Raw genomic sequence first — 25,457 nt, forward strand, 5'->3', positions numbered from 1 at the left:
CTTAAGCATCAATCATCCATTAAACGATAATAACCCTGAGAATTGTCAGTTATAATAATGAACCATATTGTTTCTAGCATATCGCAACCATAGAGCTATACAGTCTTCGTCACTTTTGGGGTCCATGTCCTTAGTCGGATAAGATATTTTGACTATATTATTATACGAGCAAAATTTAAATTCATGAGTCAAAAAATACTTTGTTGGCAAAATGGTTTTGATTGGACAAACAAAAGTTACGCGAATAAAAGAAGAGTCCATATTGGTTGGACAAGAACGGATCATATTCAAATATGTAATTAAATAGTTTATCTAATCGTTGATATATGATGGGATTTGACATAAACAAAGACGTAAAATAAAGGGTCGAAATTGTGATGTGGGAGACATTTTGCCTTAGCCTTAAAGAAAGATTTGGTGATTGGAGGATTTCTAGGGCTTTTCTGGCATGCAAATGGGTTTGGCCTTGCCATGCACCACTGTTCTGACTCCTGTGCATTGTCATTCCACGTATTACTATAATACCAAAATAATATTAAAGACATTCAAATAAATATAAATGAAAATATTACTTATCATTATAACAATATTGTATAATATTTTATCAGAAATATAGTGTAATTGATGAATTGTATTTAGTCAAGTGGTTAACTGTTCACCTTTATAGCTTCCTAATAGTTTGACTCTATTAAATCACATTATTTTGCAAGTAAAAAGAATTTGGTTATGGATCAGATTTTGTTAATCTAATGATGCTAAAAAAAAATAGGTAGAATAGTGCTATTACTTTTTTCTGAAAATGGGCAATATATTGATTATGTTCACATAGACTGAAAATAACAATATTAAATACTATTAAATATGCCATATTAAGAAAAATATTGAATAATACTTTAAAAAATTAATTTGTTACCAAAAAAGAAAAGAAGAAAATTTAGCTTTTTCCCCTTGGATTTGTTTTTCATTCTCTTCTTAGTTTTACATTGATTTATTTCTCACATTTCTGAAACTCTTTGCTTATATCTTGAAATTCCCAAAAATATTTATAAGAAAGAAAGTAAAAAAAGAAAACTTCATTAACAAAATGAATGGGAGAGTTAGAACTAATTTTGAGAGGTTTCTCGAATGTTCATCTCCACGTGTCCCGATTCAATTTTATACTCAGGTAACTTATGTTTAATTGTTTATTTTATCTTATTTTTACATAAAAATTGTTTTAACGAACATTCTCGAATCTAATTTTAAAAAATTTCTCGAACGTTCATCTCCACGTGTCTCTGATCATTATTATATTAATTTAAAGATATATTTATTTGTTTTTCCCATCATTTTGTACAAAATGTTGTTTGAACAAACATTCTCAAATCCAACAAAAATAATCTAATTCTTTCACTTACAGAAATTTGAAGCAACTAAAATTTACAAAAATAAACCATTTTTAAGAAGCAAAGAACAATTACATTATAAAAAAGGTAGAATAAATCAAACCCACCAACATATTTCTTCAACTGCTTTTCTTGGGTTAAATTACTCTCTGGTTAAAACCACGTTTACTGTATTAGATCTCGTTTCAATTCTCTAGATGGATTTTCATTTTAAGATCGATCTTCCTTGTGCTCTGGTAATTTTGATTTTCCATTCTTTGATAATAAACGAAAACGCATTCGATTGGTCAAAAGTCTGAAAGATAATGCCACAGTGGTAAAAAGACTAATAAAGTACGTTTAATTAGTCGTTGACATTATTACCAAGATTTGTATGCTTTCTGCTTTTTTATTATTACAAGATCTTAGCCAACATTGACTAGTTTGTATTTAAAACCCCATATCTAATACTTTTCAGCAACAATTTTTTTTTAAAATCTGTCTTTTATATTTTAAATCATAAAAAGTAAGTAAATAAAAGTTAGAAACATGGGGTAATTTAGATTAAATTATCTTTAGCAAGAAAAATTTAGATTGAGTAACAATATAGAGGGTCAGTTTCAAATCATTCAGTAAGGTGGAATTTGCAATGATGGGTTGATTAAGATTAAATTATCAGTTCAAAGTTAAACAAATGGAAACAATTGGGGTACCTTTTAAGAAATTTAAAACTTATGTCTTTTACCGAATATATATATATAACTTTATTCCAACCCGGTTTAAGGATCCGAATAGCGTAGTCGGGTTATAAATGTAAACCCCAATTTCAAAATCTGTTTTGCAGGCAAGGGGATCGTCTTCTTCTTCACCAATAGCTTTGGGAGCTATTGAAGAAGAAGAAGTGAGAAAGCCTCGCATCGTCCTCAATGATATTTGGTCTGCCTGTAAAAACTGGAGCACTGTTGGTATCGAAGTCCCTCTTTCGCTGGAAAACTTCGACTCCGATGTTAAACAGTACTATAATCCTTCACTCTCCGCCATTCAGATCTTTACCATCAAACCCTTCTCTGATGATTCAAGGTTCAATTTTCTGTTTTCTCTCACCACCATTTTGTGTCTTATTGCTTCATGGGTGACAATATTTGATGTGAAAGTTTGTGCCTTTATAACAAAGGCCTGATGGCTTAAGAGCTAGAAAGTTTATGCCTTTTTTTTATTTCCTCAAGGCTCTTATGTGTTTGTTTACATTGCTAACGTTTTCTTCTTGTTTATTATTAGAAATTTGGTTATTGTAGTGTACTTCTTTCAAGTAATTTGATTATGAATGTAGGAGCTCTGCCATTGGGATAGATGGTACAGAGACAGGATCTGCTATAACTGACTCTGACAGCAACGGCAAGCTTCAGTGTTTGGATGCTGGTGACTTGGGCTACCTTTATTTTCAATATAATGAGGTAGAAAGGCCATTTGATAGGTTTCCTCTCACTTTCAAGGTATCTTATAATTATCTCTATTTCGTTTTTTATGTTGGATTGATTCTCCAAATTCATTGGTTAGTAGAGAGTGGTTTTTGTTTACTTGTCTATGTATTTTGTAGATGGCTGACCTAGCTGAGGAGCACACTGGACTGTCTAGTCTGACGAGTTCAGATCTTTCTCCAAATAGCTGGATTTCGATAGCTTGGTATGTCGAGTTTTCTATTATCTTATTCAGTTTTAGCTTCTTCTTTGATTAGTTAATTGCTCACCGTGTGCCCGTGAGAGATATTTCTATATTAGTCCGTCATTTCACATCAACTTTCTTTCATATGATTCACACATTCTTCCCATGATGTATGTATACATGATGTTAGTTATTGTCTTCAAATGAATTAACTTAAACGTAAATCGTAACTGAGCTAATGTTGAATAGGAATATGGAATTATTATAGGTATCCCATTTATCCAATTCCACCAGTGATAGGCGTGGACGGGATATCTGCCGCTTTCCTAACGTACCATTTATTGAAGCCAAACTTTCCAGGTACTTTGGTCATTTGAGAATTAACATTACCTTTTCAACCCAAGCGTATACGGAAGCTATATAATGTGCCTGCTAAATTATCAAGCATGTGCTTTTGAGTATTCAAGTGTTTTGTATAGTAATACTTCGACATATTTACACATATAATTCCGGTACTGTGTTCTTGTTAATTTGTATGTTACGTTGGCGAAATTTATCGATATTGGTTGATTTCTAGTAGTACTTTATTCATGGGAGAATTTAAGGATTATGATTGTATTTACTTATTTAGGGTTCTTTATTTAATAAGTTATTGAAGAGCAGTAGGTATTCCTAGTTGGCGTAGTAATGAGTTTTCCTTTCTGGGAGGGATCGAACTGGTAGAAAAAAATACCGTGCAAAGGTAGTTACTAGTTGGAGATGTTCTTTTCAAGTCTTTACTCTATCACAGTGTCGCTTGGATATAGAGAAAAGTTATGCATCTGTTTTGGTATTAATTTCTTGTGGATTGTAAGAGATGGAGAAGTTGCATCTTTGGCGCAACGGTCTTACCAATCCTAGCCACTATTTTCTCTGCATAAAAGTCTTATCTTTAGTTTCCAAGTACTTCTTCCTGTTTGTACAGACACTTACTTCCTTTTAGCCTGAGCTTGATTCTATTATCTTAGAGCAGACTCAGTTCTTTAGTAAGTACAACTAGTCAAACTTCTCTGGTGATCGTATTGGTGTTAAAATCATAATCTTTTTGGTTTTATAAGCAAGTGTTTGATTGATGACATTTTTCGTGTTTCTTAGATCTAAACTAGTTTTTTTCTTGTGATTTCTCAGAAACAATTGGTAAGGATGATAAGGGGAATGAACAAGGAGAGTCAAGTACACCAGAAGTTCTACTTCCTCCATTTGGAGCAATGACTTACAAGGCCTTTGGTAACCTGTGGATGATGCCTGGGACATCAGATTATCAGAACAGAGAGATGAATGAAGAATCTGCTGACTCGTGGCTGAGAAAACGCGGCTTCTCCCACAGCGATTTCAACTTCTTTATGTCCCGTAAGTTTTACGGCGGACCCTATTAATGCCATCTTGCAGGTGAAATGCTAAGCCTAACAATGGAGTCTTATCATCATAAAAAAACATTTATGCTGTAAAACATTCCCATCTCTCTCTCTCTCTCTCTCTCTCTCTCTCTCTCTCTCTCTCTCTCTCTCTCTCTCTCCCTCTCTCTGACTTTGGATTCTGCTGTTCTTTACTTTTGAGGATTATTTTTCTTAAAATTTGTCAAGAGGATGGTTTACTTGCTAATATTGGGGGTCAACAAAATTTAAGACTCTATTTTATAAGATTTTCATCTATTTATCTCCAAACATTTGGTAAGATGGGTAAACGGAGGGAATGAAGTCTGGATAATGCAATTCCTAACATGACCTTCAATAAAAATGGTATAATCGGAAATGTTTAGCCAAATTCGACATCTAGTCGAGTTAATTATTTGTGACATTACTTTGCCAATTGAAGAACTTGTTTTTGTCAAACTGGGTAGTTAAAAGTCAAAAAACGAGTTAGTTCGTCTCATATTTATGAATAAACCCGAATCTTACTTAAAAAGGGGAAAAAAAAAGAAGAAGAATAAAAAATTCTAATATCAAAACAATATGTCTAGAAAGAGAGACAATGCGTGTGAGAGAATTGAAAAGTGTCATTTCTTCTTCTTCTTGCTATCTTCGGCTCTAATGAGCTGAACAGGAGCTGCTGGTACCCTAAACCACCATTCTCTTATCCGCCTCTCTAGCCGGTCACTACTCGCTTTCCTCCACCCAACTTCCCTCGTGAACCACTCTACAAACGCAACCGTTATTAAGTACTTAACAGGAACAACCGCCAATATAACTGCCACAACCACAAGCGATATAGCCGTTGTATCTGTCGCCTGAAAACATATCAAAGAGACAAGAGAGTTACTATTAACTGCAGACACCTATTTATCCTAGCCATCATCATGTTCTGATATATCATTATACCTGAGGAAGAATTGCAAGGGTAATTGCTCTTATTTTGAGGAGACCAACGTTAACAGCTTGGATTAGCGACTCGAACTGGCTAATTGCATCTTGTAGTACGAGAAGCTGCTCCACCGCGTTTTTACTTGGTGGAGCTTTCACACGAACGGTTTTTGGTTCTTTCCCTTTGTTGAATTGCTTACGCCACATCATTACTATAGCTACTAGGAGTAATATTGACGGTAATATGAAACCGATCCACCCACTGCATAAATAACAAGATTGTTGGTGTCATCACATGTCTTTACGTAACAAATCAAAACATAGCTTTCTGTGATGGAACTCTCATCATTCTTTGTCATCATGTCTTTCAAGGCAAAATCTTACCTGATAATCATATAGCTGACCAAGATCATGAACACCGTTGATTTATAAGGATCTTGCCAATAGGCTAAGCGATTTATATGCAAGCCTAGTTTGATGAAAGGTAACAATAGCTCCTGCAATGAGACTATCGGTTAATAGTAACTATAGAGCAAAGAAATGGAGAAAAGATGAAGAAGGAACTCATGATACCTTCATAACTGCAACGTTAGTGTCAATTCCTTCTACTTTCACTTGTTCCACAGTCGCCTGAGCAGCTTCAGCTCTGTCTGTGTCTAGGATTGACTGTTTCAGAGCTATCTCCAATGGACTCGTCTCCCCAACACAAAAATCTCCTACGATTGTCAATTCTTCACCCATATTTGTCCCTGTTTCTAGATTCAAGCCAAAATGCTCAAGCAATTTGAGTGAGACTGGAGATAAGTTTGAGGGCCATTTCATATACTGAACAGAACCGATATCAGAAGCAACATTAGTGGTTATGCGAGAGACACGGCTGGACAGAGCTTCTAAGACCATATCTCCGCCGGGGAGACTTTCTGCCAGGTTAAATATAAGCAATGTTTTGTATTGGGAAGAGAAGACTTGAAAAGCTTCCCTTATTGCACGGTACCGGAATATCCCAAGGATTGCTCTTGCAAGTATTTCTGATCGTTGAATCCCTTTAAAGTTGTATCTTCGTATGAACCATTGTACACGAAGGATCTCCAGGCAAATTCCCAACCAGTAGTCTCGACGAGCATTGCCTTTAAACTCTGTAAATTCAAAAAATACTGGCTCTGGTCTGTACAAACAAAACAAGATAGAGCAAAAGATATAAATCCATTAGAAAACAGATTTTGTGAAGAATCATAAAAGAGACAGACATAAGATTGTAGTCCAATAGCATACGTACACTGTAATTGATTTATACATAATGGCTTTATCAAATATACGAGCACCCAATGGCCCTGTCAACTCAGGTTTGATGACCTGTTTTGTGTCTTCAGTGAGATCATATCGCATGGGCTTTTCACCACCACCCATTGAATCAAAATATAGAGCACAGTTGGTAAGTGTCAGTTTACCTACAAAAGGAAATGTTTGATAAATATTGAGATGGAAACAAAACCAACCAACGTAAACCACAATTTTCATGTTTCTCCTTTTGCTTAAGGTATTATATAATGCCAATGCAGAAGGTTGACTATATGCAGAGATCTCTCCAGAAGTTCACCAGGCCATGCTGAGATGCCCACGTGTTTAAGAACCGGTAAAACAGGATTTGCACCATCCATATCAAGCACTATTTCTCCCTTGGCAAGCTGAAGATTGGCAGCTGAAGGTCCTAGAGTGCTTTTTGCAGCCTTGAAAATTCTACAAATATACGAAGGGCAAGGAAAAAATAAGAGAAAAAACCAGATGTTTTGAGGAAATAGACATCCGCAAGAAATATTGGGCAGAACATCTCTCAGTGGATTTATTTCATTCTAAATTGAAGCCATGACATCGAAAAAGATTATTCCTGCTTTGAGTACCATTAACTGAGCCACAGAATAATTTTTTTTTTATCATCTTCAACGTTAGCATTTAATACATAAATTAGCAAGCAATACTTTTTTGACGTATTATGTTGCCAGCTAAGGGATCATTAGGTGTGGTTGAGGTAAGAATAAGTAAAACGGATACTAGAGATGTAGACTTAAGTATTTAGAGTACCAAAAAAGAAATGTATCACCTACGATTTATAACACTAAGACAATTACGTGTAAACAAATGCAGAAAAGCAAATTGAAGGACTGAAAAAAGTAGAGGTAAGTTCATACTTGTCAAGTGTGCGGAGGTATTTGTCATATACGATATAATGAAGCCTGTGGCCTGACGAGCTAGTTAGTGCATCAAAAAGATTATGTACAGTTATTGCATCTGCAATGGCAGGACAAACCGGAGCAATTCTTGCAAAAGCCTCCTGTCCGACAGACTTTTTTTCATCAACCTATTAAGTATATATTTCAGGGGAAGGTCTGTTAAGTCCGTCCAATTATAACTAATGCAGAAGTAAAGGAAGTCGAAGATGGTAATAACCTGCATTGCCATATTAGTGGGACTTGAATAGAATAGCGACCATCCATCCTCATCCTCTGAGTCCTGCTTGGAGGGAGATGCTGCATCCTGAACTTGGCAAATTTGAGACAAATAAGATACAAAGCATAAATCCATATATTTCCATTTTTAACACTATGAACATGGCAAATTAGAAAGATTTCTCACTTTGTTTTCCTGCTCACTTGTGACACTGGGAGTCTCCCAAGCAAGCATCATGTCAAACATTAGCTGACGGAACTCTTGATCACTCAAGTAATCAGGTTTTTTCATCACTTGATGAAGTGCCTGAAAAGAGCAGAACTCTAAAAAGTTCCTTGCATATGTCAATAGTTGCTTAACACTCTCAGGCAACTCTACATCAAAATGATGCTGCAGATCTTCTGTTTGAATGTTCAGGATCCTACAATTACCAAAAACTAAATCCATCAAAAAAAAAATTCCTAAATTGCTCCAGAACAGTAAGGAATAATCACATCGCGTAAATTCCAAACAATAAAGATTATGCAATCGCAAGTAGAGACCTAGGATCTGAATCATATATGAATCTCGAAACTGTTCAATAATATGAGGATTAGAGAGAGTGTACTTTGAACAGCGGGAGACGACGGAATTGGCGAGAAGAGAGAGCTGCGGAATAGGTTTCGGGGAAGCGATAGGCGACGGAGAAGCATCTCCATCACGACCAGAGGATGATTTCTTTCTCTGGAATAACGATTTCAAAGAACTCTGATGCGTCTTCATGAAATTCTCCAGCATTCCAACTTTCGCACCGCCGCCACCACCGTCTTCTTCCATCGGAAATCACCACAATTAATCAGATTAGATCAGAATTTGGTAATCGTAAACCTCGATTGCTTCTCCGATTCAGATTCCTTTCTTTCCCGATTTGCTTTCTTCCTGTGCAAGCTTTCACAGACTCCTAGTACGCAAACTATCAACTATAATATCTGTTCAGAGAGATCTCTCTTATCTGCACGCTTTCGCAGTTTTCTTCATTATTGAGTGAGAAAATTAATTGTTTCGATTTTAATTAACGAATAGCCATTATTAATTAATGTCTCGAATCAAAACCGAATTAAACCGCTCAATTGTTTTATGAAACCGAACCAAAACCCAACTCTGTAACATTAACCGTTTGGTTTACCAAATTATCACAGCATAAAGTTAGTTTAAATGGTGCAAGCAAATAACCAAAAATCTCAGCTTTTTAGTATTAAAAAAGAAAGAACAATGTTGATCTACACGACCACTGATCATGGTCTTCTACTCTTCTTTTACATTCTTAAAAGTGCTGTCTAGAGAAAAGAATCAAAAGAGGAGAGACTAGCTTCTGATGCTGACTCCATTGTTGTTGATATTCTAAAGCTTGGAATTGCCACTGCGAGGCGGGTCTTTGGCCCAGAGAGGAGGGATGATTCTATGGTCTTGCACAGGAGGCTGCTCTTCCTTTTTCTCGGTTTCTTTTTCGTCCCCTGTAACTGATTTAGAGAATGCATCCGGATTGGCATTGATACAGCTTTGCAATGCTACAAATGGATTCACGCAGTCTGATCCCTGCAACAACAACAACACATCCAATATCCTTGAATGAAACTTCTCTTCGCTAAATGGCACAAAAACCATTTAACGAAAACAACAACTATCGCCAATGTTTATGATTTTTTGAGTTGAGGTTACACTATCCTAAACAATCTAATATGTTCAGTTTGATCCCTGTAACAACATTACAACAACAACAACACATCCAATATCTTTGTGAAGGTTTTCTTCTAAAGGGACACAAAACGTAAACGAAAGAGAAACAACTGTCATCAATGTGTCAATCTTAGAGCATTTCAGTGGAGTTTACATCATTCTAAACAACCTAATATGTTTAGTTACGGTTTACCTTTTCTTCAGCAGTGCTTTTGAGAAAGCAAAGGAATGCCTCGGAGAACTGAGACCCGCAAGAGCCATTACGCAAATCTGCTATACAAGGACAATCGAGAGCTCTCTGTGCTTTGGCTTCAAGAGACTGATGGATTTAGTATTTGTCAGATAACTCGGTAATTCAAAAAGAAAAGCTAGCAGATGACTAAATAACAACAAAGTTGAAGGAATAACCTCATTCTCATTATCATCTTCACCATATGCTGCAGCTTCTGTGATATTGAAGAGAGTACAACAATGTCAAATATCCCATAATACATAAGTGTTTCTTAGCTTTCTTTACAAAACTAGATTAGAAGATTATCTTCCTATAGAAACTACATAGACAAAGATTTAAGAATCTTCTTTTTAAGCAAGAACAAGATTTTGAATAGATACTATATAGAGAAACGCAAATTCCATTTCACCATTTCATCATTTTTTATCAATGATCATTAATAGAACAAAACAATCCCAATTTCCCAAAACTTTTCTATGCAACGAATAGTGTAACTCTCTCAATCGGGATACAGAAAACACCAACAAAAAAAAAAAAAAAACGAACCTGCAAGAAGAGAATCCATCGATGGCGACGAAGTATCTTCAGAATCCCGAGGTGAATTCGCAGAAGGAGGAGGAGTGTTCGTTGTCGTCGTCGTCGGAATTGAGTTCTCGTCACTTTGAGCTTGACCCATCTCGAGAAATTTCTTTCAAAACCCTCTGGAAGAATTTGATTAGCCGCCGACGAGAAAGCAGATCCATCCCTCAAAAGAAATGCGTCGACGCAATCTGAATTTCCCAAAATTGAAATCAAAAGAAGGCCCAGATGGTCAGACAAGGGCCAGGCTTTAAATTTTGTTCAGGGTTTATTGGGCTTGAATTTGAATTTTTCCATATTCTAGTCTCTCTCTTCTTTTCAGAAACCAGATGATCGCATCTGTACGATGAGACATTTTTCTTATTTGAATGAATGTAAAAATATATTCAACCAGAAAAGACTCGTGTACAATGAATATATCAGTTTGTTTGAAAGTTATAGAAATCAGGTATTAAAGGTAGAGAATAGAATTTAAAGAGAGTGTTGCAGTCTTGTTCATGGAGTTGATCGGGTAGAAAACCACAAACTTAGGCCATCATCATAGGCTCATAGCGATGATCTCCCAAGTTTTTAATACCGTTGATGTGGTTTCGATCATTCTTTTCGCTAAGTTTAATGAGCCGAGTCTTTGGTGAAATTTCACCATGTCTTCTTGTGTTTCTCTCGCGCCATATTTGGTATAGAGTCGCTTGGAAGACGTATCTGAACAAGAAAAGGTTGAGCTTCAGGATGGTTGTGTTGTTAAGCAGTGCAATCAATTGGCCCCAGTATGTGGAATAGTTGACGTTAAGTAGTCGTTGGGCTGAATCCTTCCAAATTACAGCAGCATATTTACATTGAAACTATATACATAATAATCTCTTGATTCTTCAGTGTTTGTCACATAGAATAAAGTCCACTCGCTGTCCCGAGTTCCATTGTTTGATACGGTTTTCGATTGCCAATCTGTTATGAATTAAGATATTTTATTTATTGTCAATTAGTTTTGAATTGAAAACTCTAATTTTATATTGGTACCAAAATCTTCGAAGACAATATTCCTCTAAGATTTAATTATGATGAGTTAAAGATCATCCTAGTTATTGTCAACTAATTTTGTGATTCCTCAAAGTTTTTCCGTTAATCTTTCAACTATTATGAATCGTCATTGGTTACATTTTCTTTTTTTTTTTTTTTTTTGTGCAAACATTGGTTACATTTTCTAGATATTTCTTTCTTCAAATGAACCACAAAGAAAGAAAAGTTCAATTTTTCGTAACGATAAAACAAACAGCAAAAAAGAAGTAAAAAGATTTGAATCTTAGGTTGTCAAAGTGAAGGTAGGGTCAAACTTTTTAATATAAAACCCTGAAACACGAAAATGGCTTTGCGAACCCACATTATCGACATATATTAACAAGTAACGACTCCCATTATCATCAATTCTGGCTGTCAATATCGAAACCCTTTTTTTCTAATTCAAATTTTGAAGACCTTTCGTAACTTAATTATAGATTAAGGATTAGTGCATACTATTTCATTAACTTTTGTTGGAGATTTTTTTAGAAAACTAATGAAAAGATTCTAAATAATATAACGTTCTTTTTCCTTTTTCTAATAATATAATGGTTATTGATTTTAAAATACAAGATAATGTTTAAAATTAAGATAGTTAGAACTTTTAATTGAAACATTTGGTACTTATTTTTTAGACTTTTTAAAGTACTAACAATAAATTATTTTTGTTGTAATTTTTCGGACATGATTTGTCCTTCCTCATGTCGGGTTACGATTTTGTATGTTGGATTCCAACTCATGCTTAGTCAAAGAACGTTCAAGATATTCACTGCTCCTAACTTGTTTTCTAGATATTTTGTGCGTAAAGCATTTGCTTCATGAACTTTAGTCCTCGCATGTTCACTAGTATTAAAAAAACACTGAAGCTTCTTCGGTCGATACTTAGTCAAAAACTCCATCAGGTTCAACAAATCCAGTTTCAATATTTGATGATAGTATAAGCGATCGAGTTATGCCATAGATGTCTTCTTTTTCTGTATTGGAGATCGATACTACCTACCATTGGCAAGTTAGTTTGGTATGTATTCGTTTAGTGTCTACCCATTTATTCTACAACACGACAACGAGAAAAGACTGCCTTGACAATGTTCTTAATGTCAAATTAAAATTGGACTATGTGACTAGACGAATAATCAAGTTTGGACGATAAAGAGGTTGTTAGTTTCGTAAATTTGGATTATGCCCATGCAAATGATACTAGTTTAATTTTGGTATAATTACCAAAAATATTTGATGAAACAAAAAAATTATATTTTAAAATTATTATAACCATAGAAACATATTGCATTCCAAATCGGAAAAAGGTTATAGTTCTACATATATCATATATATCATCAAGCTTGTAATCTTGGAGTTTGTAATAGTAAATAACTCAAATTCGATATGACTTGTGTCTAATTCATGTGAGTTATATATACAATATGCTTGGTTATGTCCTACATGGACCATTCTTACGTCAAGCCGCAATTGACGCACTTAAAATACACTTGAGAGAAAGAAAAACTTAAACAAATCGAAATCAAAGCCTTACCAACAGCAAATAAAGTTTTCAAACAACAAACTTGCCCAAGAAAAAAAAAAGTTTTTTAAACAAACTCTCATGACCAACATTAAGTTTTTGTTTTTCAACTTAGCTACTGTTCTCTAGATTTGGATCGACATTATCATATCTATTGTCGCCATAACGAATTGAACTTGACTATAAAAGTATCTTACTCCTGTGAGAGAAAAAAAATACGTTTATCAATCAAATATACAATACCAAATGATTAGAGCTCATAGTTTAGTTTACACTAAGTACCGTAGTACGTAGACATTTTATGACGGATACAAATATCATATATTTAGAAAAGTAAATTATGTTTTATACTTGAAAGTAAATATTTATTGAGAAAGTGAGTAAAGTAAATGTAACCTTGATACTAAATTATAAAGAAATGTTATGGAGTAAATTTTGAAATTAGAGTTACAAAATACTAAAAGTTAAATTAAAAATTCTTAAATGATCAAGATCACTTTGAAATGCATCATTTTAAGTCAACACAAGCTAAAAAGTACTAATAATGACGTATGATGCGATAAATTATCAACAGTGTAGTGTCAAGTTGTTAATGAATTATTTAGAGTTGAATTATCATTTATAACATATTATTGGTGCATGACAAAGTTGTCTTTGGTGACCACATAATTGATGGGATTGGGAGCTGTGTTATTGTCGATTACAAAAATAAACTTTGTTGTTTTTATAGCAATGCAATTAGAACAAAATTGCTATAATACTAAAGAGTTTGTTTACTTTTGAGGAAAAAGGTCAAGAAATTGAGAATGATGGTTTTAAATCCTTGAGTTGCATATTTTTCGACGACCCATATCTAATGTTTTAATTTCCATCTTGATTTGTCTTATAACAATATCAAAGTTGATTAAACAACAAGTTTCCAAAATTAGCATCACTATAAAAAAAGAGTATTCAAATGACTTTGATTGCAGCACAAAATTTTCAACGACCCATCTCCAATTTTTTTAAAAAAATCCATCTTAATTTTTCATATAATATATGAAAGTAGATTTATCTCAAATCAACAGGTTGGCAAAATGAACATCGCTAATATTCAACAATCAAATAGTATACTCCTATCTCAACCCCATCCTCAAATGCTAAAAAGGTTTGGTGTTCGCTGGTTCAATACATTTATCATGCTAATTCAAAAATGATCAAGAGTGTATTTAATAGAAATCGATAGTTCAACCAACATAACAAACTATTTAAATTATAATTATCGTCTATTAATTTTCTTTTAAGACTTAAAATAATCTTTATCAATTTTTATCAATATCATCCACAAGTGTAAGACTATATTCAATAACATATTTCAAAAGTCGATTGAAAAAACATTACAAACTTTAATATGAGACAACTTTATTTAAAAATTATCATATGATGAATTGTTTATTGATGATCACTTTTATTATGAGACAAATAGTGGCCTATATCACGAATTCACATGAATTTATTAATGATGCTCTCTCTTGAGAGCTTGAAACAAAAAGAAGAATCAGAAGAATGGTTATAAACGTTAGTAAAAAAATGTAAAACAAAGTTTTTCAAACTGATTTGCGCTCCAACGTTCGAAAACAAAATTGGGATCCTCGTGAATTCATCCAACGGTCACAATTCTCCATGTGAATCTCTTCAAGACCTTTTGTGTAAAAAAATTCAAATCAAAATTATTCTCTTTTTCACCACTGCTTATAAGTAAAGGTTGATAAATTTTTCAAGATCCAACCAAAAGAGAGACTTATTCCACCAATTCCTATTTTTTTTTTTTGATTAAAGCGAAAAGAAAATAACTTTTTGCAGCTCTTTTCTTTTTTTGTGATATCATTATAATACCTTCCTGTCTAAGTGAAGGTACAATAATAAAACAGTTTCTGTTCACTCTACTTTATCCCAATTCGAGCCAAAGTTAACTCTTGTCAGATCCTTTTGTCTGAACAAAATAAAAATCTTATTTTTAACCATTTTTCCGTTTAAACTGATCAAATCCCAAAATGCAAAACCTGAAATGGGTTTTGATGAATCTCTTGTTTGTTTCTGCTCTTGTTCGTAATTTTGTTCTTTCATCATCACAACAAGTAATCTGTTCAAGCCAAGACAGAGCAACACTTCTGGGTTTCAAGTCAAGCATCATCGAGGACACAACAGGAGTTCTTGATTCATGGGTTGGTAAAGATTGTTGCAATGGAGATTGGGAAGGTGTTCAATGCAATCCAGCCACCGGAAAAGTCACCGGCTTGGTGTTACAATCCGCCGTGAACGAGCCTACTCTCTACATGAAAGGCACATTATCACCTTCTTTGGGTAATCTCCGATCTCTTGAGCTTTTGCTGATTACTGGAAACAAATTCATCACTGGTTCAATCCCCAACAGCTTCTCTAATCTGACCAGTCTTCGTCAGCTCATACTCGATGATAATTCTCTCCAAGGCAATGTTCTTTCTTCTTTAGGCCATCTTCCATTGTTGGAGATTCTCTCTTTAGCTGGGAATCGCTTCTCAGGTCTTGTCCCGGCGAGTTTTGGAAGCTTGAGACGTCTTACTACGATGAATTTGGCTCGAAACTCTTTCTCTGGTCCAATCCCAGTGACTTTCAAGAACCTCCTCAAACTTGAGAATCTTGATCTCAGCTCCAATTTGTTATCTGGACCAATCCCAGATTTCATAGGCCAGTTTCAGAATTTAACCAATCTTTATCTCTCCAGCAACAGATTCTCCGGGGTGTTACCAGTTTCTGTTTACAGCTTAAGGAAGCTTCAAACCATGTCGTTGGAGCGTAATGGTCTAACCGGACCACTCTCAGATCGATTCAGCTATTTGAAGTCACTCACTAGCCTTCAGCTAAGCGGCAACAAGTTCATCGGTCACATTCCAGCATCCATTACAGGACTGCAGAATCTTTGGTCTCTCAACCTCTCAAGAAACCTGTTCTCTGATCCTCTGCCTGTTGTTGGAGCCAGAGGGTTCCCTTCTCTACTGTCCATTGATCTTTCCTACAACAACCTTAATCTTGGAGCAATTCCAAGCTGGATCAGAGACAAGCAACTCTCAGATATCAACTTAGCTGGTTGCAAACTGAGAGGAACCTTTCCAAAGCTAACAAGACCAACCACCTTGACGTCGCTAGATTTGTCTGACAACTTTCTCACAGGTGATGTTTCAGCTTTCCTTACAAGTTTGACCAATGTTCAGAAAGTGAAGCTCTCAAAGAACCAGCTCAGGTTCGATCTCTCCAAGCTGAAGTTGCCAGAAGGAGTCGCGTCTATTGATCTGAGTTCAAATCTAGTGACCGGGTCCCTTTCAAGCCTGATAAACAACAAGACAAGCAGTTTCTTGGAAGAGATCCATCTCACCAACAACCAAATCTCAGGGAGGATTCCAGATTTCGGAGAAAGCTTGAACCTGAAAGTTCTCAACATAGGAAGCAACAAAATCAGTGGACAAATCCCAAGTTCAATATCAAACCTTGTTGAACTTGTGAGACTAGACATCTCAAGGAATCACATAACAGGAGGCATACCTCAAGCTATAGGACAGCTAGCACAGCTCAAATGGCTTGATCTCTCGATCAATGCACTTACAGGAAGGATCCCGGATAGCTTATTGAACATCAAGACGATCAAACATGCGAGTTTCAGAGCCAACAGATTGTGTGGACAGATTCCACAAGGAAGACCATTCAACATCTTTCCTGCAGCTGCTTATCTGCATAACCTTTGCTTGTGTGGTAAGCCATTACCAGCTTGTAGGAAGACAATGAAGTGAAAACCAAACACAAGTTCTCAAGTGGCCAGTCCAACGCTGACTTTTATCTTAATCCCCTATTACTTTTACGTCATTTCTTCAAAAAAAATAGATGATATCTTCTATTTGTCTTTTTTACTCTTTTCTTACAATTCTATTGTTTCAATCTGATTCTGTTTTCATCTAAATAAATTATTATCATTTTTAATCAACCAGCAAAACACAAAGGATAGAAAGAGGACAGCCCATAAATTATGAAGAAAATAAAACATAATTCCTCATTAGCATAATTGTTCTCCAGTGACATGTTATATTCAGCCTTAAGTTGAGCAGCTTTAACCAGATAAACTTTCTTCTTCTAAATGATCAAAGAACACAAACAAGAGTGACAAACGCAGTAAACAAATCACAATGAAACTTATTTCTTGCTCGTGGAATCGATTCGATTATAATGGGTTTTAAGAGACTCTCGTTGAGAAGAAAAAGGAGCAAATTAAGAGGGAAAGAAACTAAACTTGTTTTCTTCTTATAGTAGTTATAACATAAATGGGCCAAACCTACGTACTAATGTCAACTCGTATGGGCTTTTAAGCCCATATTCGTATCAGTCTGTTTTTGTATACTACCTTAAATCCATTTCAATAAGATTAAAGACCCCCCAAGAACAACTGAACAAGCATAACTAACATATTTAGTAGTCGTCACCCAAAATCTTTACTTTTTTACTTGAGCTACTTTGTTGTGGTCAATTGTCATCATCTGTTTCCTTAACTTCATTGTCCTCAGCATCATCAGAATCATCAGCTTGTTCCTCCACGGTATCCTCATCCTCATCCTGAAAAAATCATCATCTTAACACTCAAAGATGTAATAGAAAGGATAAATAAAGGACAAGCCATTGACTATGAAACTCCTACTTCCTCATCAGCAGCTTTATCGAGATAATCTTTCTTCTCCTAAATGACCAAAGAAGACAGAGTAAGAAGAAGAGACAGTAAACAAATCACACCATGAAACTTAACTAATGAAGAAACAACTCACATCCTCAGTCATAGACTTCCACATTTCCCAACCGATCTTTGAACCCTACAAATCATATATATATATACATAGCAAAGTTTAGTAAAATCTCATAAACACTAAACATAGTAGTAGTCAAAGCATAGCAATAAGCTCAGTTTAAAAAGTCTTACTTCTTTCACCAATGCACCATTATAATCTGTTCTAAAAGATTTACGGAAATGATTCCTGCAAAGTGAAAGGGCAACATCCATCAACATCATCCCTAAAGAAGAGTAAGTGTTAAACAATGAACAACAACATTACATGAAGACAGCAAAATCGGTAAGAGATGTTGTTGACTTCTTCCTGAAAACAAACACACACACACAATAACATGAGGGATTCAAAATCACCATATAGAAACAATACAATCAAGTCATAGGTAAGGCTTAAAAAAGGAGCTTTTTTTTTTTACTTGTTTGTAGGTTTCTTCTTAGCCTGAGTTTGTGTCCCAAAACCTCGAGCTGCTGTACAACCAAATCCATAGAGATTATGAAAACACAAAAACAGGGAAAAGAGGGGAAAAAACGAAAGAGATAATGATTAGATTACCCAGAGTCCTATGGAACATAGCATAACAAATGTGCATCCTTACAAGCTCTACAGGTATTTTCTTGTTACAGTCTACGTCTTCACTGAATTTTCAACAACAAAAAAAAAACAAAAACTTGTGAGAAGCCCTAGAAATCCCAATCGCTAAATCTTTGTAACAAAACCCTAATTCGAACAAAATTAGAAACACAAATCCGATTTCAAAAAAGTTTTCAACGAAGAAGAAGAAATCACCAGCGAGCGAAAATACTGCTATCCTCAGACGATGCGCCGGACATATCTTACTCTCTTCTCGGTCTCGTAAGATCCACGAAAAGAGAAATGTTTCCTCACTCGAGGAATCGATTTGATGACAAGCAAGGGTTTAGAGACTTCCCCTCTCTCTGCTGGGGAGAAGAAAAAGAAAGTAAAAATGGAGACTTTGGAAAAAAGGAGTAAATTTTTTACCTTTTTCTTACCATTCTGTTATTTTATTTTATTGTCCTTTGTTAAAATAACATTTGTTTTTTTATAGGACAAAAATGCCTCTTTGATTTGATTTACTGTTGGGCAAAATATTTGTTGGATTCGCTTCCATCTACTATTCGACTCGATTTGATTTAGAAAAAATCGTATATCTGTAAATTTATGAAACAAATCAAATACTAAAAATAGATATTCGTTTTTTCTTACTTAAATCTTCTCAACTAGATGTTTGATAGTCACCATATGACATTCTTTTTTCTATGAATGTAAAGATTTGTAAGACTTTGAAAATTTTAGATAATATAACAACTTGTAAAATAAGATTAGTGGATATGGATGTGAAACCAGTAGCGTAAGCCGCCTTCATAATCATGTAATCTCAACAATGTCATTGTGCTTGGTCAACCATGAACACTCTTATCGATAAATCCAATGAGTTTAGAGGGTCGTGTTGGAGCCTCACCATGACGTCTCATGTTTCCTTCTCACCATATACTATCATCTTTAGCGTGACGTAATGTAGTCGTAGAGGTGTTGCTGCTATTTTCCACTTGGACTCTCTTCCTCGGCTTTGCTGCATTTGAATTCGTCCAAGGACTAGCCATATCTTCACTTTATATGACTTGTTTATATTCTGCCTTTAGTTGAGCAGCTTTATCCAAATAAACTTTCTTCTCCTAAATGGTCAGAGAACACGAACCATAGTAAGAAGACAGTAAACAAATCACCATAAAACTAATGAAGAAACAAGAAATTAAATAAAGCAACTCAGAGCAAGACCATTGGTAAGTCCTTATAAAGGAATCCTTACATTTGTATAATAATAAATTTTGAAAATTTTAAAGTTTAGAGTTTTTGTAGAGTCTTTACATTTTTTACTGTCCAGTGGTAGAATCCTTAAGTGAATTTTTTTTTTAAAAAAAACCAGTCATTTTGGATGAAGAACTTGCCATTTTGGATGAACTAGTATTTTGATGAAATTAAATAGGTTTTAGCTTTGTATTGGAGTTTGTGTACTTTACTTGTTCGGTTTCTTCATTCTATTTACTTGAGGTGTGTGTGATTATTTCTACTTTTGGGTTTGTTGACATATGTCATAACTCAGTGGCTTCTCTTTTGGATGTTATGTGTTCGCATGCTTCAGAGAAGCCTTTTGGTACGTCAAAATCAAATGCTACATGGTCATGTAACAAGGAGTAAGTATATTATAGAAGGATCTCATACAGCAAACCCATTAACATCATTACATTAATATCTAAAGCGTACAACAATCACTAATTTACTATGTACACACGCTTCTGTCATAAGAGTTTGGAATGTGACAGATACATAACCACAAACCAAATGAATAAGGAAAGAGTCTTTACAGATCCGAGTCTTGCCAGCTAGCCAAGCAGAGTTCATGTAATTCATTGAGTATCCATTCCTCACCATTGTGACCACCAAGGACCAATACTCTAGTTCCTCCAACAACGCATGTGCTATGTCCCCAAGCTAACTTGGGTGGTTTCCCTGGGACATTCAGGATCCTCCATGACGGTTTCTCTTTTGAAGGATCTATTAGGAATAGTTGCGAAGGAGAGTGAAGCCCTGCAATAGACCCTCTAAGATGATGACCCTACCACACGGCATTCTCACAACCACATTAAAGACTTGCACAAACCTGAATGTTGAAAAGATGAGAAAGGTAACATCTTGAGATACCAAAGGCCTAAGAAAAAGAAGCACTTGCCTCAACAAGTCTCACCTTCAACAGATTCCATCTCGTGTTTGGTTTCCCAATCACCTAGAAGACCAAGTAACACCATTTTCCATTAGTTGATACATCTTTTCAGAGGAATTTCATCGAACACATTCAAGTCACAAACCACAGCAGATATCAAAAATAAGAAATTTTTGAAAACCACACAAAGTGTAATGATGAGATGGAATTGTTACCTCCTCAGACAATGTTGAGGCCGAAGAAGAGGAGGATACGAAAAAGATCACAACCTAGACCCGTTTTGTCAGGACAATTGATGGTTATAACACTCGGGTCACCTTCTTTCTCCGATTGACTGATTATCACTACGTTGTCCGAAAAATTCCCATCTTGTGATTGTGATTTATTCTTGCTTTAAGCTCTAATTGTGATTTCTTCCTCAAAACTATCTTATTAATCTTCTCTCTCCGATTTGGTTCATCAAAATCGCCGATTATGTTCGAAGTCACAGATGTTGAGACCGTCGGTTGAGATGATGATCACGGCGGAAGGGGGACGATTTTCTTCGGTTATCTTCTCCAATTTGATGATGTGGACGCCGCATGAAGCTGATCGAGAGAGAATTCATCCGGAGAAAACAAGAGAAGAGAGACAATGATTTCGCAAACAGAGGAAAGAAAAAAAATTGTTTTGTCTCTTACCTTACCCAATGGGAAACCACCACGTATACGCACCTAAAACATCACAAAATACCTAAGCTAAGGTGCGTACCTTGATTAATTTCATTTTTCTGATTTAATTTTGGCTTCTTTTTGTAAGGATTCAGTACTAGAAACTCTTAAGGACCCTCCAATGGAGGTGGTCTCACATCCTTAGTCATAGAGTTCCACTGTTCAACACCGAACTTTGCAACCTACAATAGCACAGTTTAGTAAATCACATAAACACTAAACATAGTAGTCAAAGCATAGCAATGAGCAAAGTTAAAAGTCATACATCCTTAATGAGAGTACCAAGATAATCTTGTCTAAAAGATTTACGGAAACCATTCCTGCAAAGTGAAAGAGCAACATCCATCAGCATCATCCCTAAAGAGTATACAACTTATATCAACAAAAAGTAAGTATGAAACGATGAACATTACATGAAGATACAGAAGGCGGTAAGAGGTGGCTTGGCCTTTCTACGCCTCATTGGTTCATGTTCATCAGATTCTGTCTCAACATCTGAAGCTTCTGAACAACAAACACAACAACCAAATCCACAGAGATTATGATAACACTGAAAACACAAAATACAGTAAGGAGGGGAAACAACAAAAGAGATGATGATTACCTGGATACTCCGAACAAAAAATCAAGGCTACACATGTGAATGCTTATAAGCTCTACATGAACTTTCTGGTTACATTTTTCACTGAATTTTCAACCCAAAAAAAAAGTTGTGAGAAGCCTTGGAAATCCCAATCGGTAAACCCTAAACCGAACAAAAATTCGACTGAAAATAGATCCAAAGAAGAAGAAATCACCAGCGAGTGAAGATAGCACTGCCATCTTTAGAGGTGTTGCTGCTACTTTCCGTTTCGCCTGACATATCTTACTTTTCTCTGTCTTCTGAGAGAATTCTGACTCCAGCAAGGGTTAGGATTTTTATTCGATGACAAGGGTTTTATAGACTCTGGTGGAAGGAAAAAAAAAAGTAAATTTGTTGAAATTAAAAAAGATTTGCGTAATGCGTGGGCTACAAGAAAGTGGTATAAAATAGTTGTGACTCCGAAATATTCGTTAACTGTATGGTTGTGAACCGACTAAATATGGGCGATAAAATGTGTGCTTGGATGTGGGTGTGGATGCTAGATGTGTTTTTCTGTCAAGATCCTATGGAGACTCCGAAATATCATGTTGTTACTCATCACAGATATGGGAAGTGATATCTCAAAGCATCTTAGCTCATCGCTATACACATGTTCAGTGTAATTCTCTCCTTAATCTCCGACTCTACATACAGCCACACACCTCGTTTTCGTTTGAGGTATGTATATCCATGTAAATCATAAGCTCTAGCCTCTTCTATAACCGTAAAATTGGCTTTAGCTGCTTCAGTTCTTTTTAATGCTAAGGTAGAGTTGAATTACGCAGCTGTTTCTTGCCAGATAGAGTCAACGTTAGGCAAGAATTCCTCCATTGATGGGTTAGCCATTAGTAAACTTGAAAGTGATAGACCTACATCCACACCTGCGTCAATCAGACAATACAAAGAAGGGAAGATCTGCATCTGATCATCATTAATATAGGAATATTTTATACCCAACCAGCAAAACACACAAGTCACAAGCAAAGGATTCGAAACCAAACGTGACTTTTAAGTCTACAGCATTAGTAAAACGAAAAACATAGCTTCATTACTTGTTTAAACAAAAGGCATTACCATTTCAGTGAACTACAAAAAACCCACTTGCTCACAACTTAACTTCAAATAAACTACTTTCACTAATAAAGGCTTCATTTACAATGCATCGCAACGATTAGAGATAAACCGATTTCAGTAAGACTAGAACCACAAAAACGAGCATATCATTTCTAGTAGTCATCCAAAATCTCTTCTTCCTCCTCTTCTTTACCCTCAGCTTCTTTCTTGTCATCATCTGTGTTCTCAACTTCTTTCTCCTCAACTTCATCATCATCGTCAACTTGTTTCTCCTCAGCATCATCAACATCATCAGATTGCTTCTCCTCATCTTCCTCCTGAAAAAGTCATCGAATCATCTCAACACTAAAGATTTCATTTAGTAAGTGAAACACTGCCCATTAATTATGAAACACATACTTCCTCATCAGCATCATTACTTTCCAGTGACTTGTTATACTCTGCCTTAAGTTCAGCAGCTTTATCCAGATAAACTTTCTTCTCCTAAATGATCAAAGAACACAAACCAGAGTAAGAACACAGTAAACAAATCACCATGACACTAATGAAGAAACACGAAAATAAAACAACTCACTTCCTCAGTCAAAGACTTCCACTTCTCACCACCGATCTTTGCAGCCTACAATCATATATATACATAGCCCAGATTAGTAAATCTCATAAACACTAAACATAGTACTCAAATCATAGTAATGAGCTCGGTTCAAGTCTTACATCCTTAGCTAACGAACCATTATGCTCTGACTTAAACGTTTTACGGAAGTCACTCCTGTAAAGTAAAAGGTTAACATCAGCATCAACCCTAGAGACTATATCACAATCTAAAAAAAGCAAGTATGAACAAAAAACATTACATGAAGATAAAGAAAGCGGTAAGAGGTCGCTTGGGCTTGTTTGAAGTAGACGAGCTCTTCTTCTCATCATTGGTTTTCTTAAGTCTCTTTGGCTTAGGTCCATCAGATGTTGTCTTCTTCCTGGAACAAAAACAAACATTCAAATAATTCAATATCACATACAGAAACTATACAATCAAGTCTTGACGAGTCTTACTTCTCTGCAGGCTTCTTCTTAGCCTCTGCTTGTGTCTCCACAACTTGTGCTTCTGAACAACAACAACAACAACAACCAAATACACAGAGACTATGAGACGATGAAACACACAATACAATAAGAAGGGGGGAAAACCAAAGAGATGATTACCGAGATTCACTCTGATCTTAGCATCGAGACTGCAATTGTGCATGCTTATAAGCGCTACAGCTACACTCTTGTTACATCCTTCACTGTAATCGATTCAATCCACAGAAAACTTATGAGAAACCCAATCGTTAAAGCTGTAAAACCCTAATAAATCTGAAATAAAAACCTAGATCTCTAAATTCGAAACAGAATATTCCGTCGATTCAACAGATTAAGCAAGTAGAACTCACCAGAGAGCGAAAGCGCTTCCGTCTTTAGCGCGACGTAAGGTAGTAGAAGTGTTGCTGCTAGTCTCGGCTTCGACTCTCTTCCTCTGCTTTGGTGCGTTTGAAGTTGTCGATGGTCCAGCCATTTCTTCCTTTTTCTCGGTTAAGATCGAAAATATCTGTGAATATTTTTCGTGTTCGAGAATTCGATTCGATGAGAAACGTTTGAGAGACTCGGTGGAGAAGAAAAGGGAGGAAAATGAGAGGGAAACGAAACTTGTTTTCTCAGTTATGGCGCCAATCTGATCCCGCGATACTGTGTTTTTAGGCTTTGACACGGATTGTTGACGTGGCGTTCTAATCCACCGTTGGTATTGTATAAAGCGAATAAACGGTCTAGATCTGGATATGATGTTCGCGTCCCATTTATTCGCGGTTTTTCTTTGTTTAGATGGGCTTTAGGTTTTGAGGCCCATTATAGGCTTAAATATTATTATAACCAAAATTAATCCGGCCCGATATAAATATTTTTCCACATAATTAGAAAATGATTGATTTAAAGTAAAGAATAGTAAAAAGTTGATAACGGTAAAAGTGAAAAAAGGCTATAAGGAAGATAGAGATAGGCATGTGGGTGTGGTGCAGAGAGGTGAGAAGACTTTTGAAGGGTTTTAGGGTGATGGGAAGGTGAAATATAAGCAGTTCTCTCGCTTACTGTGCCACCACCACCACCAACGTCAGAGAATCTCAGCTCCTATACTCTTCTCTTCTCTCTCTTTCAAATCTCTTTTTTTTTAACTCATTTTCTATACATTTTTACAAATTTCAGAGTAATAGTATTATCTGATTGTAGTTACGTCTATAATCCAAGTTATGATGGATGGATTTGGGGAATATCTAATAGTTAAACTGTTTAAACTCTATCTTCTTCTTCTTTGTTTTTTGGTGTTTTGTGTTGTTTGTCTTACTTATACTAACTTTCACTCTCTCCAATATGATAATCATTGGGAGATTATGGAATAACTTTCTTACCTCCAGCAGAATATAAATAAATTTAACACAATTTAATACTATCTTTTTTTGTTTTTTGTTCAACGCATACAATTTAAAATCATAAACACATCTCTCCATCAAAGAAGTAAAACGATA

At 35.5% G+C, this 25,457-nt stretch overlaps 7 protein-coding genes, 2 long non-coding RNA genes, 1 other non-coding gene and 1 pseudogene across 16 annotated transcripts; 5 read left to right on the forward strand and 6 right to left on the reverse strand.

Annotated features, from left to right (window-relative positions):
- Positions 1–1,084: 1,084 nt before the first annotated feature.
- Positions 1,085–4,727, forward strand: AT5G23380 (hypothetical protein (DUF789); the record flags this gene model as incomplete). Of its 3 annotated transcripts, none has more annotated exons than NM_122244.4 (6): positions 1,085–1,165; positions 2,209–2,444; positions 2,695–2,857; positions 2,962–3,047; positions 3,295–3,386; positions 4,194–4,727. In NM_122244.4, the coding sequence occupies 6 exons, from the start codon at positions 1,085–1,087 to the stop codon at positions 4,439–4,441; spliced, it is 906 nt and encodes a 301-aa protein (NP_197729.1). In that variant the 3' UTR covers positions 4,442–4,727. The 3 variants fall into 3 exon arrangements, with proteins under 3 accessions (NP_197729.1, NP_001331169.1, NP_001331170.1); NM_001343799.1 differs by having other exon boundaries at positions 3,295–4,051; positions 4,194–4,645; NM_001343800.1 differs by having other exon boundaries at positions 3,295–3,768; positions 4,194–4,645.
- A 24-nt stretch (positions 4,728–4,751) lies between these two features.
- AT5G23390 (polygalacturonase inhibitor (DUF639)) lies at positions 4,752–8,848 on the reverse strand. The gene is made up of 10 exons (NM_122245.4): positions 8,418–8,848; positions 7,997–8,231; positions 7,811–7,897; positions 7,552–7,721; positions 6,963–7,102; positions 6,642–6,813; positions 5,939–6,530; positions 5,750–5,862; positions 5,384–5,627; positions 4,752–5,292 (listed from the first exon to the last, which is right to left on the reverse strand). Exons 1-10 carry the CDS (start codon positions 8,624–8,626, stop codon positions 5,062–5,064), a joined length of 2,193 nt encoding a protein of 730 aa, NP_197730.1. The 5' UTR covers positions 8,627–8,848; the 3' UTR covers positions 4,752–5,061.
- A 66-nt stretch (positions 8,849–8,914) lies between these two features.
- MIA40 (Cox19-like CHCH family protein) lies at positions 8,915–10,770 on the reverse strand. The gene is made up of 4 exons (NM_147906.5): positions 10,305–10,770; positions 9,935–9,972; positions 9,720–9,845; positions 8,915–9,385 (listed from the first exon to the last, which is right to left on the reverse strand). Exons 1-4 carry the CDS (start codon positions 10,432–10,434, stop codon positions 9,191–9,193), a joined length of 489 nt encoding a protein of 162 aa, NP_680211.1. The 5' UTR covers positions 10,435–10,770; the 3' UTR covers positions 8,915–9,190.
- A 3,844-nt stretch (positions 10,771–14,614) lies between these two features.
- On the forward strand, positions 14,615–16,977 carry AT5G23400 (Leucine-rich repeat (LRR) family protein). The gene has a single exon (NM_122246.3). It carries the CDS (start codon positions 14,946–14,948, stop codon positions 16,713–16,715), a length of 1,770 nt encoding a protein of 589 aa, NP_197731.1. The 5' UTR covers positions 14,615–14,945; the 3' UTR covers positions 16,716–16,977.
- Positions 16,978–17,014: 37 nt separating this feature from the next.
- Positions 17,015–19,005, reverse strand: AT5G23405 (HMG-box (high mobility group) DNA-binding family protein). Of its 3 annotated transcripts, NM_001343801.1 has the most exons (9): positions 18,767–19,005; positions 18,543–18,691; positions 18,309–18,391; positions 18,172–18,220; positions 18,021–18,062; positions 17,888–17,942; positions 17,736–17,780; positions 17,612–17,650; positions 17,191–17,529 (listed from the first exon to the last, which is right to left on the reverse strand). In NM_001343801.1, the coding sequence occupies exons 2-9, from the start codon at positions 18,584–18,586 to the stop codon at positions 17,440–17,442; spliced, it is 447 nt and encodes a 148-aa protein (NP_001318627.1). In that variant the 5' UTR covers positions 18,587–18,691; positions 18,767–19,005; the 3' UTR covers positions 17,191–17,439. The 3 variants fall into 3 exon arrangements, with proteins under 3 accessions (NP_851063.1, NP_001318627.1, NP_568430.2); NM_180732.2 differs by lacking the exon at positions 18,767–19,005 and having other exon boundaries at positions 17,015–17,529; positions 18,172–18,223; positions 18,543–18,763; NM_122247.2 differs by lacking the exon at positions 18,767–19,005 and having other exon boundaries at positions 18,543–18,703.
- Positions 19,006–19,218: 213 nt separating this feature from the next.
- On the forward strand, positions 19,219–19,494 carry AT5G03595. Its single transcript, NR_142696.1, has one exon. It is a non-coding gene; the product is annotated as an other RNA (long non-coding RNA).
- A 439-nt stretch (positions 19,495–19,933) lies between these two features.
- On the reverse strand, positions 19,934–21,128 carry AT5G23410. The gene is made up of 3 exons (NR_144271.1): positions 20,712–21,128; positions 20,521–20,559; positions 19,934–20,436 (listed from the first exon to the last, which is right to left on the reverse strand). It is a non-coding gene; the product is annotated as an other RNA (non-coding RNA).
- On the forward strand, positions 20,987–21,133 carry AT5G23411 (uncharacterized protein; the record flags this gene model as incomplete). The annotated part of the gene is made up of 1 exon (NM_001125793.1): positions 20,987–21,133. The coding sequence occupies one exon, from the start codon at positions 20,987–20,989 to the stop codon at positions 21,131–21,133; it is 147 nt and encodes a 48-aa protein (NP_001119265.1).
- Positions 21,134–21,313: 180 nt separating this feature from the next.
- On the reverse strand, positions 21,314–22,028 carry AT5G23413 (annotated as a pseudogene). Its single transcript has 4 exons — positions 22,004–22,028; positions 21,620–21,710; positions 21,472–21,526; positions 21,314–21,388 (listed from the first exon to the last, which is right to left on the reverse strand).
- A 4-nt stretch (positions 22,029–22,032) lies between these two features.
- AT5G03605 lies at positions 22,033–22,578 on the forward strand. Its single transcript, NR_142697.1, has 2 exons — positions 22,033–22,115; positions 22,396–22,578. It is a non-coding gene; the product is annotated as an other RNA (long non-coding RNA).
- A 225-nt stretch (positions 22,579–22,803) lies between these two features.
- Positions 22,804–24,698, reverse strand: HMGB6 (high-mobility group box 6). Of its 2 annotated transcripts, NM_122249.4 has the most exons (8): positions 24,333–24,698; positions 24,103–24,185; positions 23,953–24,004; positions 23,757–23,876; positions 23,617–23,671; positions 23,477–23,521; positions 23,302–23,385; positions 22,804–23,219 (listed from the first exon to the last, which is right to left on the reverse strand). In NM_122249.4, the coding sequence occupies exons 1-8, from the start codon at positions 24,452–24,454 to the stop codon at positions 23,055–23,057; spliced, it is 726 nt and encodes a 241-aa protein (NP_568431.1). In that variant the 5' UTR covers positions 24,455–24,698; the 3' UTR covers positions 22,804–23,054. The 2 variants fall into 2 exon arrangements, with proteins under 2 accessions (NP_568431.1, NP_001190371.1); NM_001203442.1 differs by lacking the exons at positions 23,302–23,385; positions 23,477–23,521; positions 23,617–23,671; positions 23,757–23,876 and having other exon boundaries at positions 22,856–23,216; positions 24,333–24,523.
- Positions 24,699–25,457: the final 759 nt, after the last annotated feature.

Source organism: Arabidopsis thaliana, chromosome 5, assembly GCF_000001735.4.
Source record: "Arabidopsis thaliana chromosome 5, partial sequence".
NCBI lineage: Eukaryota > Viridiplantae > Streptophyta > Magnoliopsida > Brassicales > Brassicaceae > Arabidopsis > Arabidopsis thaliana.